This window comes from Hemitrygon akajei, chromosome 7 (genome assembly GCF_048418815.1).
Source record: "Hemitrygon akajei chromosome 7, sHemAka1.3, whole genome shotgun sequence".
Lineage (NCBI taxonomy): Eukaryota > Metazoa > Chordata > Chondrichthyes > Myliobatiformes > Dasyatidae > Hemitrygon > Hemitrygon akajei.
The window spans coordinates 83,446,558-83,469,943 of NC_133130.1; the positions used below are offsets into that span (position 1 = coordinate 83,446,558).

The following is a 23,386-nucleotide window of genomic DNA, read 5'->3' on the forward strand; positions in this document are numbered from 1 at the left end:
AATCATAGAGGGCACAAAAGAAAAGCTGAAAGCTATTTGAAGACATGCAGATCACGTAAACAATGTTTAAAAACTGTGTCAGTTTTGGAAGAAAAATTGCTCTGCTCACAACTCATATTCTGCAACTGTCTGCTCTAGGATACAATAGTAGCACGGTAGTTAGATCTTCTGACTTCAGAATTAAAAAAAGGAAGCACTGGAAACCCACTTGTTGGACCAAATTTATAAAGATTGAAGAATGCTGTACTTAAAATATTTGTTTTTAGGTTCAAAGTTGGTGTGTAAATGTATAGTGAGTCGCTTTGAGAACAACATAACTACTTGAATTTATATAGCACCCTCTAAGTATCTAGGATCCAGGATCAACTTGAATCACCATTTACATTTGCATGTATTAGGAACTTGCCGTAGTGTGTTGATATGACATGCACAAAAAAAACAACAACGTTCAATAGTTACACAAAATAAATAATTATATAAAAATAAAATTAGAAGTACAGGTATGGAATAAAATGTGCATAAATGCATGTACACCAGCATGTATTTACAATATAAACAGCATTATAATAAATGGTTTTGTTTACAGTGCAGTGCACTGACTGAGGTAATAGATAGAGGTGGTAAGGGTTAACTAAAACCTTCCAAGAAGTGTAGCTAGAGATTAATCAATTACAAATAAGTTAACACAGTAGGAGTTATCAGGAGTTAACAGATAAATAAAACGATTGGTAAGGGAGGTTGGGTGTGAGCAAGCATGTGAAGCCCAAGGGAGGTGTTGCTGGGGGGGCGGGGGGCAGAGATGAAAAGAAGAAGAGGGGCATGGATAGAGTCAGAATCAGATTTAATGTCACTGGTTTATGTCATGAAATTTGCTAATTTTATGAAATACATGATACAGAGGAAAAAAAAGAGTTACATTAAGTTTATATGTTTGTTAAATAGTTAAATTAAAATGAACAGTGCAAAATAACAGAAATAAAACAAGTAGTGAAGTAGTGTTCATGGATTCAATGTCCATTTAGAAATCGGATGACAGAGGGGAAGGAGTGGTTCCTGAATCACTGAGTGTGTGCCTTCAGGCTTCTGTATCTCCTACCTGATGGTAACAATGAGAAGAGGGCATGTCCTGGGTGATGGGGGTCCTTACAAATGGATGTCACCTTCCTAAGGCACCGCTCCTTGAAGATATCTTGGATACTATGGAGGCTGGTACCCATGATGGAGCTGACTAATTTTACAAGTTTCTGAAACCTATTTCAATCTTGTGCAGTAGCCCCCCCGCCCCCCCACCCATGCAGCCAGTCAGAATGCTCTCCACAGTGTATTTGAAGTTCTCGAGTTGACAAACCAAATCTCCTCAAACTCCTAAAGAAATATAGCCACTGTCTTGCTTTCTTTATAGCTGCATCAATATGATGTGTCCAGGTTAGGTCCTCAGAGATATCGACACCCAGAAACTAGAAATTGCTCACTCTGTCCACTCCTGACCCCTTGATGAGGATTGGTTTGTGTTTCGTTGTCCTACCCTTCCTGAAGTTTACAATCAGTTCTTTGGTCTTGCTGATGTTAAGTACAAGGTTGTTGCTGTGACACCACTCAACTAACTGGTATATCTCACTCCTGTGTGCCTTTTATCACCATCTGAAATTCTGCCAACAATGGTTTGTATTATCAAGAAATTTATAGATGCTGTTTGAGCTATGCCTAGCCACACAGACATCGATATAGAGAGAGTAGAGCGGGGCTAAGCGCTCATCTCCGCGGAGGACCAGTGTTAATTGTCAGCAAGGTGGAGATGTTATTTTCAATTCCCCAAAGATTGTGGTCTTCCAGTTAGGAAGTCAAGGATTCAATTGTAGAGGGAGGTACAGAGGCCCAGGTTCTGTGGCTTTTCGATGAGGACTGTAGGAACGATGGTGCTAAATGCTGAGCTATAGTCTATAAGCAGCATCCTGACATAGGTATTTGTATTGTCCAGGTGATCCAAGGCTGCGTGGAGAGCCACTGAGATCATGTCCGTTGTAGACCTATTGTGGTGATAGACAGATTGCTGTGGGTCCAGGACCTTCCTGAAACAGGAGGTGATTCTAGCCATAACCAATCCCTCAAAGCATTTCATCACCGTAGATGTGAGCTCACCCTGCCCTTCTTGGGCACTGGTGTAATTGTTGCCCCTTTGAAGCGGGAGGGAACTTCTGACTGTGGCAGTGAGAGATTGAAAATGTCTTTGAACACACCCGCCAGCTGGTTGGCACAGGTTTTCAGAGCCTTACCAGTTACTCCATTGGGACCTGCTGCCTTGTGAAGGTTTACCCTCTTGAAGGGCGGCCTGACGTCAACCTCCGAGACAGAGATCACAGGGTTATCGGATGCTGCAGGGATCCTCATAGCTGTAGTTTTTATTTTTCTTTTCAAAGTGATCTTCTGGGAATGCTGGTGGCAATGGAGAAAGATTGGGGGGAGAAGCCACATCTGACTGCACTGCAGCTATGACTTGAAAGGTGAAACAGGGCATGAACAATTCCACCCATCTGTCCTGTCTGATAAGGCGGTAAGATTTACAGTAGATCAGCGTTATCTTCTTTATTACCACCTCTAATTGCTAGAAAAGTGCAGAGCCTGAGTTGGACATTAAACACCTTTCAGGAATGACAAATACTCCCCCAGAACTGTTGTTAGTTTCTTCTACTGTATTTCTTCAGATAAAAATATCTGCTGTGTAGTATGAGAAATACTTTGACATCCACTCTTCTGGGCTGTGTTTACTTTTAACGAGTTACTAAATCAATGTTTTAGAAAATTGCCAATTAAATCTCAAATTATTTAATGTTTGTTATTTACCACGTGATGCACCATCAATAACTCTCTGAGATGTGAGGTGAGATATCGGCTTTTATTGACTGGAAGAAAGAACAAGCAGCAATTGACCACAATACTACATCCTGGAGAATGAGGGCTGGGCTCAGGCCTCAATCGCCTTTATACCGGGGTCTATGGGAGGAGCCACAGGAGCAGTCAGCAGGGGGGGCGTGTCCAGACAGGTATATGTAGTTCACCACATCACGGTAGTAATTTAGCCTAGAGGATCTGACAATAATTGTAGTCAATTCTCAGTCTAGAATGGCTTCTTGAATCTCTGCAAACAATTTCGGGAGACCAGTGTGCTAAATTTTCCACCCACTCTCATTGCAATGGGCCAGAACTGACTGGAACATAGAACTTCAGGAACTTTTCTGTGTAATCTCAGGATTTTCCGGCCATCATTAAAGTGCAGGATTTGCCAGTCAGACTTTGTCAGTACTTCCCCATTTGTGCTCTGACATTAGATTCCTTATCCAATTCAGCAGTGGGCTATGAAGCTGCAGCTGTGTGATTTCATGCAGGATTAGTGAGCCTCTTCAACAGAATGAAGAGGATTAACTCACACAAAATGCTGGAGGAAATCAGCAGGAGAGGCAGCATCTATGGAAAAAAGTACAGTCAACATTCCATAGATGCTGCCTGGCCTGCTGAGTTCCTCCAGCATTTTGTATGTGTTGTACAAGCTATCCAGCATCTGAAGATTTTCTCTTCTTTATGAAGAGGATTAGCTGCATGAATGATTACACAGGCCATCCCCAGGTTATAGACAATGTACACTCTACATATCAATGAGCTCGCATAACATTATTAAATTCAAACTCTGACGTACATGCATACATTTGTACTTAAGGAATATCAATACTAGTTTCTTCTCCCCCCTCTGTGTTTAGTAACTGTTCTTTCTAATCAGCCTTATTTATGTGTTTTTGATATATTCATTACAATAATATTGAATACAAGACTGTGGAGGTATGAGTACCATATCTGCTGCCTAACTTGCTGAGTTCCTCCAGCACTTTGTGTGTTGCTCAAGATTTCCAGCATCTAGAGAACCTCTTGTGTTTATTGTTAACATACCGAGTGATTTTTGTGTGTTGTCCAAATCACAGAAAAAAATCTAATGGACTTCTGTAAAATTGTAACCCATCCTTTGACTTCAAAGGCGGATAGTCCGTAAGTCAATTTGTGTATTCATAAATGAATAGAGTTTTGTTTGAATTATGCAATTATACAGTACTTCTTCGTTTTAGGTATTGTTTTTAGTACTTAATTATTCCCTTAGTGTCAGATTGTTTGATTGGATTGCAAAGGGATTTGGAATGTCAGGAACATTCAGCAAAAATCAATAAATTCTGACAGCTTTGACAGCTGGCAAAGCCCAATGGCTGACTTTGTTAGCTGTCAAAGTGTTTTTCAGCTGGTTCATTGACTGGGCCTCTTGTGGCAGCATCAGTCCTAGCGTGTGTGGCTGTGGTTCATGTGGTGAACTTGGCACTGGTTTGGACTTGTTTTGAACAGGAGTAATGTCAGGTTCCCATGGCTGCTGAGGTCAGAGAGCAGTAGAAGCTCTGGCCCACTAGTTACATAGCCACAGGTGAACTAGTCCTCTACCTATATAGTCAGGCCATGAAGTACTGTTAATTTTTCTAAAATTTAAGCTAATTGAATAATTTTCCCATGCTTATCTTTGATCAGCAGTATTTTAAGGTTGGAATGACTGGTTTAGACTTGAGCTTCCATTGGTAGTGTGGGCTGGGATCCTTTAGAAATTCTTCAGGGCCCAGGCTGTCAGGCTGAATTATTTAGAGGATGCATTTTGTGAAAAGCTATTCCAGAATAGAGTGGCAATGCCTGAGTAACTTCAGACTTAGCCAAACCAAGGGACCACTTTGCAGTAAGCAGTATAGAATGAATTGAAACAGGTAATTGATGTGTAAGCATGGAAGCATTGTCCCCTTAGTTTGTGTGAAATTGTCATAATTCCACAAATTGTCTGTTGGCGCTTAAATTGACCGTTTTCAGAGTAAATCGTGGGCTGTACCTCACAATGTACAATGGCTATGAGCCCGGAGATATGTTCTACCTCTCAGCACCACCACTACCTTCATCCAACGCTAACGCATAGCAGTCAACAGACACTATTATTTAAACAACTTCCATTGAAGCCTGAGACATCAGCTCAGTTCTCTCTTCCCCGATGCTACCTGACCTGGTGACTTTCTGTTTCTATTTCAGAATGCCACAATTTATCTGACTCTGTGCTGCACTGTTGGGGATAGATTTTCGTTATTCTGCCATCATCAATGGTGATGCATTTCCAGTTCTGGAATTAATACCACAGTGATAGAGATCAACAGCACAGAAACTGGCCCTTCAGCCCATCTAGTCCATTGCAAATACTATTCTGCTTAGTCCCATTGACCTGCACCTGGGCCATTGCTCTCCATAGCCCTTCCATCTCTGTACTTATCTAAACTTCTCTTAAATGTTGAAATACAAACTACATTGATTACTTGTGCTGGCAGCTCGTTCCATACTCTCACAACCCTCTGACTGAAGAAGTTTCCCCTCATGTTCCCTTAAACACTTCACCTTTCACCCTTAACCCATGACCTTCAGCTCTAGTCTCACCCAACCTCATTGGAAAAAACCTGCTTGCATTTGTCCTATCTCCGTCATGATTTTGTATACCTCTATCATATCTCCCCTTATTCTCATATGTGCTAGGGGTAAAGTCCGAACCTATTCGACCTTTCCCTGTAAATCAGGTCCTCAAAACTTGGCAACATCCTTGTAAATTTTCTCTGTACACTTTCAATATTACCACTATCTTTCCTGTAGGTTGGTGATTGTCTGCACACAATACTACAGATTAGGCCCAACCAATGTCAATGATTGCAGATTGTCATCAATATACTTGGTTAGTGCAACACTACAGTCTTCACCTCTGATCTTCCTTCAGAGATCAGTGACTAGGGGTTATCTTCCTTCAGAGATCAGTGACTAGGGGTTATCTTCCTTCAGAGATCAGTGACTAGGGGTTAGCTGGTTATGTTTGCTGTCCCAAATGAACTGCCATCCACCGAGACACCTGCTTAGTTTGATTGACAGAATGGATCCATTCAACTACGATCTCTGCAACTATTCACTCAGAGGTCCTGAAAGAAAAAGCCAATTGCTCAAAATGATTCCATTGTGGACATGTGCATCAGCCATGTTTAACTTACATTCCCAATGCATGGTTGTCCTGCATTGCCTCTTTCTGAGACAAGTATAATATCTAGATACCAGACAGTAATAAAAACCAAAGAATTACGATCAAGTGATAGCTTGTGTGTAGTTTTTCATTGATTCTATTTTAGTTCTTTGATCTACTGTGAATACCTGCAAGAAAATGAATTGCAAAGTAGCACATAGTGCCATATGCATACTTTGATAATAAATTTACTTAAAAGTTTGAACTTTGAATATAAAATATACAAATGCTGTCTTACTGAGTGCGCTCTGCCTTTCGATGTGAAGGTTGAGCTTCTAATACTTGCTTGACAATTAGGTCTGCATCTGACATTCTTCTTCTCTCACCTCTGCTGGGGTTTGCAGCCTGCAGCTCACAGGGCACGGGCATGATGCTCAGCACCTGGGCTACGTCCAGCATCGAGCAGGTGGCGGGAGCTGCACCCAGTGCCCTCCGTTGGCTGCAGTTATACATCTACAAGGACCGGATGCTGACCAAGTCTCTTGTAAGAAGAGCTGAGAAGGCAGGCTACCAAGGAATCTTTCTGACCGTAGACACACCGTACCTGGGGAAACGCTTAGCGGATGTGCGAAACAAGTTTAAGCTCCCCCCACACCTCAGGTAATATTGGGGTATGATAACAAATGCTCTCTATTGTCTTTGTTCTTCCGCAGGTATAGCACACCATTCAGGTAATGCCAGCCTGAAGGCAGATAAGATGGAAATTATTTACAGTCTTTGCAGCAAAAACACAAAATGTTGGAAACACTCAACAGGTTATTCAGCATCTATTGAAAGAGAAACAGACCTACTGTATCAGGTGTCTCTTTGTTAGTTCTGATGTAACATCATTGATCTGAAATGCTACCTTTGTTTCTCTCACCATAGAAGCTGCCTGGCCAACTGTGTCTTTCTGTGCTTTCTGTTTTTATTTCAGATTTCTAACATCTGCATTTGTTTTATTTTCATTTCCATTTTTGTTACTTTATCTGATTTGGGTTCAATCTTACCACCGTTAAGTTCAATGTAGAGTGGCAGATTTTACACAAAAGCAAGGTTCAGCTTCAAGAACATTGACTGCTGTATTTTCCAGGGGATAAAAAAAAACAATCTGCACTTATTAACGCAGGAATAAGATATCATCTGTGTGGAATTTGCAGTGGTATTGAAAATGCGGTTCCAGGTTTACAATGAATAACACACGGAGGGAAACTTTTAACCCAGTGTGGTTATGCTTATGAATCTGTTCTGTGTTTGTTGTTTCTCAAAGACCTCTCAGATGCATAGAAATTCAGTCCCACAATCTTGTTATTTTTTGACTGAAAATTGTTTTCCCCCCAAACTGAAACTGGGAGCATAAATTTTTTGGTGGTTTAGCAACATTCAGGAAACTTGACTAGGCATTTCATGCCCCTAGAGGTCCTTGCAGCCTATAATGAAACTTCTACATAAGGGATGTGCATGACAACCTTCCCTGTACAAGTCCCCTCTTGGGACATTGCAAAGGAATTTGGACCACATTGTTCTGTGAGTGAAATCAAGGGCACACTCGGTAAAGCTGATCTTCCTGGCCTGGGACTCATGCCAGTTAGGTTTGTTACTTACTGTTCATTCCTCAACCCCTGTTCCCCCTTTCAATGCAGATATTCAACTTGTCTCCCCTCCTCCATTATCTTGATTTCCTAATTCTGCCTCCCACCCAAAAGAGATGCTTTGACTCCTGATCACCATTGCATTTACCATGCATCACAGAGCTTCAATGCAGCCCTACTCCACACACCCCTTCTCACCTATTCTAAACAGAAACATCGACTAGAGGAAAATCAGCAATACTTATGTTGCTCCTGAGGGCTTTCCACAACAAAATGGTAACCCCAGGTAATGCTCTCTTTAGATGTTCTTTGCCTTGAATAGCTGACTGATAAGGGAGTCTTCCACCAGTGTGGTGAATTTTACTATCTCTAGGTATTCTAAAGCACTTTGCAGCTTAACTGGAGGCACCGTTGCAGAGTTGAGAATATGGCACACAGTTCTACATGGCCCACAAGATGGCAGGGGATTAGGACCAGAAAATTATTTTGGTAATGTTGAATGAATGGTAAATATTGATCCAGGTCATTAGGATCAATATTTATTCTGAAGTACTGCCATAGTATGAATATTCATTTACCTGAGAGTTACCATAAGTTTTAAACTATCGCTAAGATTATCTTGTACCAGAACAGTTCTTATCTGTATCGCAATTATATACTGACTGGGATATATTGCATTCATATCCAAGTAATAATTTTGGTTCTGCAAAGAACACTATGTGTGCGTGGAATCTGAGATGGGGTGTAATAACGCAAAGGTCTTGTCATGCTTTACGTGGCTATGATAAGTCAAATTTCCAATAATCTCTGAACACCCCATTACACACCACAGTCAAAAGAGTGCTTTGGATGTCAGTGTTGTAATGTGGACAAATACAGCAGGCAGCTGCACATAAAAATCTGCCCCAGAGAGGAAAGTCGGCTTTGGATTAACATGCAAACACGAGGAAATCTGCAGATGCTGGAAATTTGGTCCGAAATGTCGACAGTGCTTCTCCTTATAGATGCTGCCTGGTCTGCTGTGTTCCACCAGCATTTTGTGTGTGTTGTTTGGATTAACATCTCATCTTTCGGGTGCCTGGAGTGTGGAAGGTTGTTGAGGGCCTGAAGAGTCATACTCACTTCGGGTTTCAGGGAAGATGGACAAACTGGGACTTCTTTCTAGTTTGAAGTGCAGCAGAGCTGATACCAAGTACTTAACAAAGATTCCTGCTAGGGAGGCAGATCTGGTTTAAGTAGTGCAGGACATTCCTGCTTATATCAAAGGTTGATTGTGCGTGACCTTAGCGAACACATTGCAAAATAAATATCGCATCCAGCCTGCTCGTGGCCAGTTTGTCCCACTGCTATCAGGGAAGAGGCTCCGTAATCCATGCAAGGAACACTAGATTTCAAACCAGTTACTTCCTCCAAGCCGTCAGGCTGATCAACACCTCCACCCATTAACCCACTCCACCACACTCCTCGCCACCACTGCTTTATCATTTCCTATCAGAGTCACCTTATGCTCTGATACTCCCGTAGTTACTTTATGCACATAAAATCAGAACTTGTATATAAACTAATCTTATATATATTTATTTATTGTTTTTATTGTGTTCTTTATGCATATTGTGTGTTTTTTATGCTGCATTGAATCCAGAGTAACAATCATTTTGTTCTCCTTTACACTTGTGTGTTGACAAATGACAATAAACAATATCGAAGTATAAATTTTTAAAAAATTGCGAAACTCATATTTTAAAGTAATTTGTCTATTTAAAATCAGTTATTATTTGTCAAAGATGAATTATTTGGCCGCGAAGCATCTTGCAGGATTTTGGTGGAATGGTGAGGCTCCATGGAAATACAAGTTCCTCCTGAGTGGAAGTCGTAGACCAAAACATTGACTGTTTCCCTCTCCACAGATGCTGCCTGATTTGCTGAGTTGTTCCAATATTTTGTGTTTTTTTTTGTTTTCTTCCTGAAATGTGATCAGAAATGAGTGTAATGTAAGTTTCTGCTGTACTTGCTCCTGGTAAAAATACACCGTTGTTTCTGAAATGTTTTCCCTTTAACATCTACTCTAAGTGTGTTCAATTCCAATTCATTGTTTCTCATGTAAAAGTAGCTTGTTTTATTCAAATGTATTTTAATCAATGCAATCAAGATAGGATGGAAGTGAAGTCTCCTTTCTAAAATCTTAAAGAAAGCTTTTTGTACGGAAGAGAGAACAAACAGTACAAACTGTGACAATAGATCATATTCCTCATATTTCCTTGGTAGAAGCGAGCTTGGTAGCTCTGTTTCTTCTCGATCAGGGGTTCCTAACCTTTTTTATACCTTAACTGAGGGGTCCATGGAATCCAAGTTGGACCCCTGTTCTAGATAGTGGTATTGCTGCATCAAGTAGGCAAGCTAACTATTTTCATGTTCAATTTACAGTTTATATTCACGGCATTGTTGAATGAAAACAAATGTTAAATACAAGAGGTCCTGCAGATGCTGGAAATCCAAAGCAAATGGATGCTGGATGAACTCAGCATCAAACAGCATCTATGGAGAGGAACAGGCAGTCGAAGTTTTAGGCCAAGACCCTTCATCAGGACTAGAAGGGAATGGGGAAATAGCCACAATAAGAAGATCGGGGTTTGGGGGGGATGTTTGAAAGGGGAAGGAGTACAAGCTGGCAGGTGATAGCTGAAGTTAGGTGAGGAGTAAAGTGTGTGGGAGGGGTGATGAAGTAAGAAGGTGATAGGTGGAAATGAAATGGCTGATGAAGACGGAATCTAACAGGAGAGGTGAGTGGATCATGGGAGGGGCACCAGAGGGAGGTATGAGTGGAGCCAGGATGTGGAATTGAAGAAGAAGAAAGGGGGAGGGGGAGAAATTACCAGATGGTTAGAGTAGTCAATGTTCATGCCAACAGGAGGGAGACTTTCCAGGCAGAATATGAGTCGTTGCTTCTCCAACCTGAGAGTGGCCTCATCGTGGGGAGTCCATGGACCGACAAGTTAGAATGAGAATGTGAAGCAGAATTATTATGGGTGGTCACCTTGAAATCCCTTCTTTTGTTGCTCCCTTCAGTTGTTCCACAGAGCATGTGTTCTTTCACATAATATTATAGAAGATTTGATACTACACATGCTGCTCAGAATCATTTGAATAGAATTGTAAACTTATTATGACAGAAAAGTAGGCAATTCAAACTATCAACTGCTGACTGCCTTTTGCAGAGAAATTCAGTTAGTTCAAATTCCCATTTCCATTCTGTGGAGCAACTAAGATTGCAGATTTCATTTGTAAAACAGAGAGGAAATGATTGAAATACTGAGTGCGGCAGAGCATCTGACAGAGAAGAAGGTTAATCTGCAGAGAGAGGAAAGAAGTAGATGTTTCAGGACAATGCCAATTGTCAGAACCCTGCTTCTGTCCACAGTAAAACCCTGACGATTTTCAGTTCAACAACACTACGAACTGCTTTGTGCATGGATTTCTTCCTATGTGACTCCTTTGTCCATTCGTCCCTCCCCACAGATCTCCCTCCTGGGTCCCTCCTGGCACTTTTCCTTGCAAGTGAAGCAAGTGCTATGCCTGTCCCTCACTATCATTCAGGGCCCCAAACAGTCCTTCCAGGTGAGGTGACACATCACCTGTGAGTCTTTGGGGACATCTACTGTGTGCAGTACACCTGGTGTGGCCTCCTGTGTAGACTGGGAGTCTGTTTTGCCGAGCACCTACACTCCGTCTGCCAGAAAAAGGTGGGATCTACCAGTGGCCACCTACTTTAATTCTACTTCCCATTCCCAATCCATCATGTTTGACCATGGCCTCCTCTACTGCCGCGATGAGGCCACACTCAGGTTGGAGGAGCAACACTTTATATTCCATCTGGGTAGCCTCCAACCTGATGGCACGAATATCAGTTTCTCCAACTTCCATAAATGCCCCCCACCTTCACCATTCCCCATTCCTATTTCCCTCTCTCACCTTACCTGCCCATCACCTCCCTCTGATGCTCCTCCTACTTCCCTTTCTTCCGTGGCCTTCTTCCGTTCTTATCAGATTCCCCCCTCTCCTGCCCTTTATCTCTTTCACCGATCAACCTCCCAGCTCTTTACTTCACCCTTTCCCTCTCTCCAGGTTTCACCGATTACTTACCACCTTGTACTTCTTCCTCCCCTTTCCCCACCTTCCTACTCTGACGTCTCATCTTTTTTATCCCAGTCCTGTTGAAGGGTCTCGGCCTGAAACGGTTTACTCTTTTCCAGAGATGCCTGCTGAGTTTCTCCAACTTTTTGTGAGTTACTGTGAGTAATTTTTGATCAGTTTACACTAAAATGGATTTTTAAAAATTCTAATTTGCATTTTCTTGTAAAAAGTGTATTATTCACGTTTAGTTTTTGTGTTTCTTTTTTGTGAATGCTGCTTATGTGATACTGCATGACTGTGATGCTGTTTCAAGTAAGTTTTTCATTTCACCTCTGCAAATGACAATAAACTCGACTTTGACTCTGTCAGATGTTGCCTTATTTCCAGCGTGATTGTATTAATTGCAGATTTCCATCTTGTTTAAGAAACGCCAGAAGAATGACGTTCATACTTAAAACTTTGCTAAGTTAATATTCAAATATGGTGTAGGTCATTCCATGGAGGATGGTTGTAATATTGTTTATTTTCTTCATTGGAAAGTGGATCGGTGGCTGAACTCAGGACAAATCTGATGCAAGGCAAGTCTTCGGGCAGAGCATTGAAACTATCTGAGAAATGGCAGGAATATCCTAATCTGTGTATGCACCTCAGCCTAGAAGCGTATGAATTTAGGATTCAAATTAGACTAGTCTTAAAATTTCTGGAAATTTTAAAGTGATGCCTAGCGTCAGAGAAAACCAATAGGGAACAGAGGTTCACAAAATAGAATGAAGTGAACAACAGCATGATAAGGCAGAGACCTTGAACCAAATAAGCCCTTGGCTGAAGGCCTTCCTATCAGTTTATTTGCATGACTGTCAATAGATGAGACCAAGCTTCTTATTATGATCTGTTTGTTTTCAGGATGGCAAACTTCGAGAGCCTTGATTTGGCATTTTCCAAAAAGGACTATGGAGAGGACAGTGGATTGGCTGTTTACACAGCCAATGCGATTGACCCCACTATAAAATGGCAGGATATTGACTGGCTGAGTCAACTGACCAAACTACCTATTGTTCTCAAGGGCATCTTGAGAGGTATGCAACTCGACCTAAGGTATTCCTAACCACAGGTGCAAGGTACCATGTTAGAGTTAAGCACTCAGCTCTTCTCCTGCTGTGTAATAAACACACTCTTCCTTCCCATGATTTTTGGTGCATGCTTTCCTAATGAAGCCTTAAAAGTGCGAAGATGTGAAGTGACCATTGAGTGATTTACGATATTCTGCGAGCCATATTTCACTTTCATGGTGCTTAATTGTCATCAATAAATAATCATAAGCCTGTGCGATGATTGCACGAGAGTGAACTTGGTGTTTCGTAGCTAACCAGATGCTGTTTAATGAAAGCTTTATCCTTAATACAATATATCCTTTGTAGGTGAGTAACATTCAACAGAAGAGAATTATTTTGTCTGTAGCTTTTTTTTCCCTGAGTTTTGTGATAAATGGAGTAGAAAGAATAATTTATATTTGAAGAGAAAGCTACTTTAGAAATCGAAGTATGATACAGATGATACAAGAGGAGACAGATGTACTTCATTTTCCTATGGCATTTTATTATTCTTTAACAAATTCAGCAATCAATCATGTTGGTATAACCTGGTGAAACAGTTAAATTAAACAGTGATTATTACTATAATCATATTAATAACTTAAATCTATACAAAAACATCTGGTGGAAAGGGTTTCTTAATTGAGATAAATGGCACGGAATAATACGAAGTAACCCGACTGACATGCTGGATGCAAAACTATACCACAGGCGGGACCTTACCCACAACGTGGAGAAGAAGGATAACAAAAGCCAAGGACCGTGAAAGTGTAAAGACAGAAGTCTGACTTGCTGGACCTGACAAGTTTGGGGAAACTTGCACTTTCACAGTTTATTTAGTCATTCCTGAATGTTTGTACAGATGCTGTTATTTTATTTTGACTAGAAACTATTTTAGATCCTGTTACTAACTGCCAGGGCTTTGTAATTTTAGCCGATGATGCCAGAGAAGCGGTTAAGCATGGAATTGTTGGAATACTTGTATCAAATCATGGAGCAAGGCAACTGGATTGTGTACCAGCAACTGTAAGCTAACTCCCATTTGCTGCCAGTCTACTATGTATGATATCAGATGCAATGAATGTCTTTTGGGTTTCACTGTAGCATAACATTAAGATGTACTGGTGATATTACCATGAATGTAATGGACATAGTAATGCTTTGGGAGGGCAAAATGTTTTATTTGGTGCACAGGGCTGAGACCTATAATACACCTCAGTCCCTCAAAACAATTGTTGAAATGTTCCAGCTCTCTGCTAAATATTATCCCTTAGTACCATTGCTTATTTTGGGTGCCACGGTAGCATAGCAGTTAGCAAAATGCCTTAACAACTCAGGGTGTTCTGAAGCTCACAGATCAATTTTGACACCATCTGTAAGGAGTTATTACATTCTCCGTGTGAACCACACAGGTTTGCTCTGGGTGCTCCAGTTTCCTTCCACAGTACACAGACGTACCTGTTAATAGGTTAATTAGTCATTGTAAATTGTCCTGTGATTAGGCTGGTGTTAAATAGGTGGGTTTCTGGGCGGTGCAGCTCATTGGGCCAAAAATATCTGTTTCACACAGTATCTTTAAAATAAATAAACAAGTAATCCAGGCTGGCTCCTTTCCTGAAGGATGGGTATTATACTAGAGAAAATATAGTGGTTTTGTATTGAATTGAATTGACTTTATTTCTTGCAATTCTACCAGTGTGAATTAATCAGTCTGATGACCTGATGGAAGAAGCTGTCCTGGAGCCTGTTGGTCCTGGCTTTTATGCTGCAGTACTGCTTCCCGGATGGTAGCAGCTGGAATAGTTAGTGGTTGGGGTGACTTGGGTTCCCAATGGCCCTTCGAGCCCTTTTTACGCATCTGTCTCTGTAAATATCCTGAGTAGTGGGAAGTTCATGTCTACAGATGTGCCGGGCTGTCCGCACCACTCTCTGCAGAATCCTGCGGTTGAGGGAAGTACAGTTCCCATACCAGGCAGTGATGCAGCCAGTCAGGATGCTCTCAACTGTGCCCCAGTAAAAATCCTTAGGATTTGAGCACTCATGCCAACCTTCTTCAAATGTCTGAGGTGGAAGAGGCGTTGTAGTGCTTTATCACCACATTGCTGGTGTGTACAGACCACGTGAGGTCCTCGGTGATGTGAAGCTATTTAAAGCTGTCACCCTCTCAACCCCAGATCCATTAATGTCAATAGGGGTTAGCCTGTCTCCATTCCTCCTGTAATCATTATTTCTAATAAATAATCAGACAGGTATGAAATTAGTTTCTGATTTGGAGTCACAGAGTCATTCAGGTTTGAATCAGGCCCTTCAGCCCAATTGGTGGTCAGGAGACGTAGAGAAGGCTTGACCCAAAAGCAGAGCAGCAGTGATGATTTAGCAGTGAATTATACTTTAATAATAAACTGCAAAATAACATGCTTCGAGGGGGGCCACTAAACAGGAGAGAACACATACTAAACACAACAGGCAGTGGGATAACTGAAAGTTAGGAGCAACTGGCTGGGTTTAAATAGGCTTCAGATGACGAGTTGGAGACAAGTGGCAGGTGACTCCTGTTTGCTGGGTGGGAACTGGGAAGTGCCTGCCTGTGTAGGCCTGACAGGACTCTCCCCCACCCCTGCGGCTGGCACCTGACATCCCAGGATGATTCGGATGAGTCCAGTGGAACGCCTTGGTGAGCAAAGGATCCAGAGTGAAACTGGATGACACCAAAAACCATTCCTCTGGACTGCACCCTTTCCGGTTGACCAGATAACGCTCATTCCAATCTACAGTGAGTGAATCCATCAATCGGCCAACTGTGTACACTGGACCACCTTTCACTGTCCTAGGTCTGGACATGCAGGCTGGATGGGTTGAATAGTCCATGGACAATGGGCTTTGAGGCAGGACACTTCAAAGATAATAACACGATGGGTGTGATCCTGAGCAACGGTAGCAACTGGAGACAGTAAGTAACTGGGTTGACGCTGTAGGTAATCTTAAAGGCTCCAATGAGCTGGGGTGGGAGTTGGTGCATGTGGACAGATCCTAGGTAGGATGCCAGACACTGTCTCCAGGCTGGAGTAGCTGGGTTAGCAGCGGTAGGCACGGTTGGCAGCTAGCGTGACCCTCCATGCCCTTCTCTAACATTCCAGACAGGACTTCCACTGTTGGCTCCTCCACGGGGAAACATGGGTGTTGGTAGCCACAAAGCACTTCAAAGGGTAACAGACCCATGGCAGAGGGGGTGTGTAGATCGTGGGACAGTTTGGCACAGAGCAGATACTTCTTCCATGTGGAAGGATTAGAGGTGGCAAAGCTAATTGACTCTTTCTGACTAATTGTTTGTTTGCAGATGATGGTCAGAGGAGAAGCTCACTGAGGTGCAGAGGAGGAAGTAGAAAGCTCTCCAGAAGCAGGAGACAAATTGTGGGACCCAGTCCAACACAATGTTCTGAGGGAAAACTATGTGTTGGAGATCCAGGACTGTCATCTCAGTGGAGAGCACTAAAGTGGGCCACCTTGGAGATCTAGTCCACCACTGTCAAGATCACGATCACCATGACCCCATCGGAAGGTTGCAAACCCATGATGAAATTAATGGCAATGTAGGACCATGGTTACTGAGGGACCAGCAGGGGCTGCAGGAACCCAAAGAGTTTCTGGTTGGAGGAATTGGTCTGGGCACATTGAGGGCAGGCAGCCAAAAACTGACGTATATCTGTGAACGTGGTGGGCCTCTAGAATTGGCGTCGCAGAAAATCCAGAGACCGCCATGTACCTGGTGAGCCAGCGAGGGGTGAGGACTGGCCCCACTGGAGTGTCTCAGAGAGCACAGCCGCCGGCACATACATGCAGTTGTCAGGTGTGTCAGCCAGAGCAGGGCCATGCAGTAGGGCCTAGCAGATTCTGTTTTCAAGATCCCAGACGATCAGGGTGAAGATAAGGGAGGACTGAATGATGGGGCTAAGAGTTTATTTCCGTTGCTAGATCAATCTGTCCAGACAGGGCGTCAGTCTTAGTGGAGCTGGGTCAGTAGGAGATGGTAAAGTTGAATTGCTCGAAGAAGAGGACGTAACGAGCTTGATGTGGGTTGAGTTGACGGGTCTGTTGAATGGATATGAGGTTCCTGTGGTCAGTCCAGATCAGGAAGGGCTCAGTGTTTCCCATCAGCCAGTGTCTTCATTCCTGCAAGTAGGCAAGTAATTGAATGGCGAGTAGCTCCCTGTCTCCTACTCCATAACAGCACTGTGAAGAGTTGAATTTGTAAGAGAAGAAGGCACAAGGATGTGTCTTCCCATCTAGTCCTCACTGGAAGAGGATGGCTCTAGTACCCATGTCAGATGCACTCACCTCTACCACAAAAGGTATGGAGTGGTATGGATGGCAGAGAATGCTGGTGAAGCGTCTCTTGAGCTCTTTGAAAGAATGCTCCACAGACCAGGTTATGTGTGAGGTACCTGATTTGGTAAAGGAGGTGAGAAGAGTGGAAATTTGGCTGTAGCTTCTGACAGAACAGCGGTAGAAGTCGAGAAGCCCAAGAAGTGATGCAGCTGTTAGAGGGAGCGCACACTTTCACCAGATCCGTGGTTTTGCCTTGGGATGAATGAACGCAACCGAAGGAAGGAAATGACTGGGGTGTAGAATTGGCATTTCTCTAACTTCCAGTACAGTTGATTTTTGAGGAGATGCTGAAGAACTGAACGGTCGTGACAGACGTGGTCTTGGGAGTCTGTGGAGAAGATGAGGATGCCATCGACATAGACAAACACATACCCGTGAAGCATGTCTTGAAGGATCTTGTTAATGAAAGCTAGGAAAATGGCTGGACTGTTGGAGGGTTGGAAAAACATCACCAAGTATTCGTAGTGACCAGTGTGTATTCTGAATGCCAGCTTTCACTTATCCCCCTGGCGGACATGGATTACACTGTAGATCCAGTTCGGTGAAGATCTGGGTCCCACGGAGTATTTCAAATACTCTATCCATCAAAGGGAGAGAGAATAGTGATTTTGTTGAGCTTACAGTAGTCAATACAGAGACAGAGACCCCATATTTCTTTTTGACAAAGAAGAATCTTGCACTGGGATGGTTGAATGAAGTCATCCGTAGTGCTTCAGCAATTTGGTCATACATGGCTTGGGTCACTGGACGGGAGAGGGAGAACAGATGACCTCAGAGAGGGATGGTGCCCGAGTGGAGATCGATCATGTAGTCTGTGAGGTAACAGGGTTCTGGTTTCTCTTTTACTGAGGGCAATGGCTAAATCATGTTGTTTCTGAGGGAGTTTGCTGAAGTCAAGGGTTTCCTCAGTCCCCACGAATTTACGGGGGTGACGTCAGCCAAGGTTGCGGGCAGTGGTCCAGTAGGTGGGTCCCTAACTCAGGAGTGATCCAAGTGACCAGGTGAAGTGGGGATCATGAGTAGAGAGCCAGCAGTAACCCAGGATGAGAAGAGTGTTCGGTGAGTGATAAGAAGGAATAGGATGGACTTACGGTGCTCTCTGATGCTTATGTGCACGAGCGTGGGCAAGCTGATCATCCCAGTCACCAAGGGATGTCCAACAAGGGACATTCATCAATGGCTGTGATGCAGAAGGGGTGAGAGATGGACAGTGGGAAGTCCAAGCTACACACAAAGAGTCAGATCCAGAAAGTTGCCTGCTTGCGCTGGAATCCGCAGAAGTCTCCTTTGTGGTATGGAGGATGACAGAGTGAGTAAGTCAGTCTATGGTACTGAAGGAGAGGCTGGGGGAGCTTGCCAGTTAGAAGGCTCCATGCCTCTACTTGGTGGTGCCATTTCCCAGACACAGTGGGTATTTGTTGCGTGGTTCATTGGCTGGTCCACAGTAAACGCACAAGTTGCTTCTCCACCGATGCTACCGAACATGGGTGAGTAAAGGAGCTCTACTTAATTGCATGGGTTCTGACGGCATTGATGATGAGGGTCCTGCAACATGAAATGGTTCTGGGAATGGAACTGGGGATCTGGCTGATGATCTAGAGAATTGTTTTTTAAGATGTTCTCAATATGGAGGGTCAGTGTGATGAGGCTTTCAAGGTTGCTGGGCAACCCCCAGGTAGACAAGTCATCTGTCATCCACTCCAAGAAGTGCTTTCACATTCCAGTTGCACTTTGCTGCAAAGGTGCTGAATTCCACTTGGTAATCCAGCATCGGGTGTAAGTCTTGACACACACTAACTATCTGGTCTGCTGCCTCCATTCCACTTCCTGGATGTTGAAGGACTCTGCATACCTCAGTGTCAAATTCCTCATATTTATTGCAAATACTGTTTTATTTGTCTCAGTTAGCAGTGGCCTAGGTCAGATCTTGCCCAGTCAACAAAATGATGACGAAGGGTATCTTGGCTTAGTCTGTAGGATACATAGGTGGCTGAAGCTCAACGTGTTAGGTGCACTTGGACAGGAAATTGTGGCATTGGGTTGGGGATCTGGGTTCTGGCGCTCAGAGGGAGGAGGTTGACTGGAATGAGTTGCTGTATCGAGCCAGAGAGTTGGAAGAGAGCAGCAAGCAGATGGCCAGTGGTTTCCCTTGCTTCTGGATCATATGCTCATGGTAACAGACAGCTTCCTTTCAATCACTGGTTCACTCATCCTGTCAGGAAATGTAGAGGAGGTTTGACTCAAAAACAGAGCAGCAGAGGCAATATAGCAGTAAACAATACTTTACCAATAAACAACAAAATAACAAGTCACGAGGGCCCACAAAACAAGATAGAACAGATATTGAACGTAACAGGAAACAATGTAACTGAAAGCTAGGAACAACTGGTTGAGGCTAACTGGTTTGAAGGGCAAAGAAGTTCTGCAGATGAGAACAGGGTTTTAATAGGTTGCAGGTGATAAGTTGGAAACAAGTGGCAAGTGACTCCTGGGTGGAAACTAGGAGGTGCCTGCCTGTTGAGGCCTGACACTAGTCCATGCCAACCATGATTCCCATTTAAGCTAATTCTATTTGCCTGTGTTTAACCCATGTTTCTCGAAACAATTCCTATCCATTCAAGTGACTTTTAACTGCTGTGAATGTACCAGAATATACCACTTCTGGAAGCTCCTTTTCCTTCTGAGTGAAAAAGTTGCCCCTCAGGTTCCTGTTAAATCTATTCCCTCACTTTCTAAACCTATGTCTTCTAGTTCTTGATTCCCCAGACCTGGGAAAAATTCCGTGTGCGTTTGCATTCCACTGACACTCCAACACAATATCTTCAGTATTCCCTCACTTTCTGCCTCAACTCTCACATTGTCTCTTACCTCATTCCTTTAATCACAGGTTTTGAAATCAGAATGTTTCCATGAGTTATAGTCTTAGGAAGCCATGTGGAACAGGAGGAGGAATAATACTGTTTCCTTAGAACAATAAAGATTAAAAAGGTTTGATAGAGCTGATCGAAACAAAGAAAGATTTCTGATTGAGAAAGTTGTGATCTGGACAGCACTGCACAAAGGGAAGGTGAAAGCAGGTGTATGGGAAGATTCAGGAGAGGGTTAAATAAGTACTGAACTTAAAATAAAAGAGAATTTTTTTTTAGCTATGAGAAGTAGATGAGTGAAATTAATTGGACAGACCTATCAAAGATCTGGCCCAGGCACAACAGGTTGCTTGACCTCTCTCTGGTCCTTTTAGTATAATGATACAATGCCATGAGGTATGAATGTGCCTGGACCATGCCACGGTAGTCGCAAAGGGCACACAGTAGCCCAGAAATGGCCAATTGGATAGTCACCCTGCTGCTGCTGGTAGCTCATCACAGAAAATCTTCAATTATGCTGGAAGTCTGAAATGTTATTGAGAGTTATAAATTCAACAGGTAACATAAATGGCTGAAATGCATAGTAAAAAAGAACTGCAGACAAGTTCGGTGTGCCAGCCGTTGTGGTTGAACATGTTAAAATAAAGTTTGCTGCACTGGGAGGGCTGGAGTTGGATGCACAACATGGATTTAAAGCTCAGTATTTCTTTGGTTAAATTACTTGGTGCTTTCGAAAAATTTGTAATTTACTAGTTGACAAAAGTCTAATGAATGGCCGAACATCTTAGTGGTACCTAAAAGGTGACTTCCTAGAGATCTACAGTGATGTAGTTCTTATGCAGCAGGAGCAGAAAATAATACCCAGAGACAATTACCCAGGTGTGCTTATGCTATTTATTTGAATGGTCTTTCCAGTTAATCCTGTTCTGCTCTGCAAGTCAACGGATATGCTGCTATGTAAGTGAACTGCTTTGTCCTGGATAGCGTCCAGTCAGTCCTTCAGTGTTGTTGGAGTTGCTCTCATCCAGGGAAGTAAAGGGTTTATCATCACAATCATAGATAGTGGTAAAGCCTTGAGGAATCAAGAAGAGAGTTGCTCCTTTGCAGGGTATACTGCATCAGACCTGTTCTTGTAGACGCCGTGTTTGTTCAGTTGCCCAGTTATGTTTCTCATCAGTGGTCAGCCTCAGAGTGTTGATGGTGTGGGACTCAAGGATGCTCTAGAACTTCACACGCACAAAACACTTGAGGAGCACAGCAGGTCAGGCAGCGGCTTCGGTGTGGAATAAAGAGTCAACATTGTGGGTCAAGACCTTCATCAAGACTGCTGTAGAATTTTCAGTGTTCTTTGTTTTGTCCTCAGGGATAGTTATTTCCTGTGTCCTGTGTGCATGAATATCATTTAAAACTTAACAGTTCTCTATTCATTCTAATAGAAATTTATTCCTAAAGTATTTGATAAAGGTCGTGAGCAGATAACATAAAACTCACCAGTATTGAAATAGATTATTCCAGGACTATGATCATCTTAATTTCTATTCTAGTCTCTAAAATGGGACTAGAACCCAAGATAGACTTCGAGGCAAGAATATCATTAACTGAGCCATAACTGACATGCTTGTCTTAAGAGGCACAAAATTTACAGTCTGAGAAATAAAAGAAGGTCTCTGTGGTTGGTCTTCTTTCAGATTGATGCCCTTGCTGAGATCACTGAAGCTGTGGAAGGGAAGGTTGAAGTCTTCTTGGATGGTGGTGTGCGAAGGGGCACTGATGTGCTGAAAGCTCTTGCCTTGGGTGCCAAGGCCGTTTTTGTGGGGAGACCGATTCTGTGGGGTTTGGCTTATAAGGTAAAGAGGAAATTAGTGAATTATGGATTAATGTGGCTGTGGAGTGTGGTGGGGGGAGGAGGGAGCATTATTGCTTTAACCCCATCATCATGCCATGCGCTTCACTCTTACATCTTTATTTCTAGGGTTGGGAAGGAGAGGATAATGTGAATAGGGGCATTGCCATAAGGTGGGTACTGTTAGTGACTCCAATGCTGTAAGTCTAGTCACTCCAGTTCAGTAGATATCAAACAGGCTGGAGGATAAAGTTGTAGAGCAGACACGGGTTACTGGTAGACCTCTCTGCTTCCTAGAATTTGAAGCTTTCTCAAGAGAAATATGGGAGGACTTCTATCCATGCTGTTCTTTTTACAGACTCAGATCTCCAGAACATTCTTTATAAGTAATCAAATCCATCTGGAGTTTACCATTGTTGTAAGAAACATGCGAACAGCAAGACTGGCAAGCTGATGAAGTAGACTAGATCAGCTATAGTGATATTGAAGAATAAATTAGTAGCTAGAACACAGCGCTTTTCTCCATTATTCTTCCTCAAGATAATGTCTGGGGCCTTTTATGTCCATTGGAAAAAGCAGAGAGTATATTGATATAATATCTCACACAAAAGATATCTCTAGCAGTGCAGTCATCCCTTAGTGTTACTTGGGGTATCAGGTTATTACTTAATGCTTAAATCTCTGGAGTGGAACTTGAACATATGACCTTTGGAGTTGACAGTGATACTGACTTTACGGTGTTGATGTAAAAGAGATACAGCTAAAAAGGAGTGAACTCATAAATCCAGTAATTAGAGGCCAGTTACTTTAATCAGTGGTGGATAAATTAGTCAGCCAAGACATAGATTATTCAAGTAGAGTCACCTTGGATTTGTTAAGGGAAAGTCATGTCTTTTATTAGTCAATGTATAGAATAAAAGGGCAGAGAGATTATTGTGGCGAAAGTCAGGCCACAGTTGAATACCATGTGAAATACTGTTTCCACTATACAAGAAGAATATGATTGCACTGGGAGGATACAGGCAAGGTTCACAAGGAAATTGCCAGCACTGGGGAAAATTAACCATGAGGAAAAATGGCAAAAAACTGTGAGGTGCTGGAAATAAGTAGGCTTCTTTCTCTTTGGAAAAGAAGAGGCTGAGGGGAAACTTAACTGAAGTATTGAAAATTATGGGGGGCTTATATAGAAACAAGAGCAAGGACCAATTTCCTTCAGCTGAGAGACCAAAAACAGGGAACATAGATTTAAAGTAATTGATAGAAGGATTAGAATGGGAATGAGGAAGCATTTTAAACCCTGAGAGTTGTGGGGATGTGGAATTCACTACCCAAAACTCTCACTTTATTTAAAAAGTGCCTGGATTATACTTAAAGAGCTA

At 42.6% G+C, this 23,386-nt stretch overlaps 1 protein-coding gene across 1 annotated transcript in view; it reads left to right on the plus strand.

Moving 5' to 3' along the window:
* The window catches only part of hao1 (hydroxyacid oxidase (glycolate oxidase) 1), a 50,828-nt gene that overhangs the window by 17,679 nt on the left and 9,763 nt on the right, over window positions 1-23,386 (plus strand). The window contains exons 3-6 of the mRNA XM_073051324.1: window positions 6,463-6,718; window positions 12,724-12,896; window positions 13,846-13,937; window positions 21,853-22,011. Coding sequence (XP_072907425.1) covers window positions 6,463-6,718; window positions 12,724-12,896; window positions 13,846-13,937; window positions 21,853-22,011 — 680 coding nt within the window. The remainder of the gene's footprint in view (window positions 1-6,462; window positions 6,719-12,723; window positions 12,897-13,845; window positions 13,938-21,852; window positions 22,012-23,386) is intronic.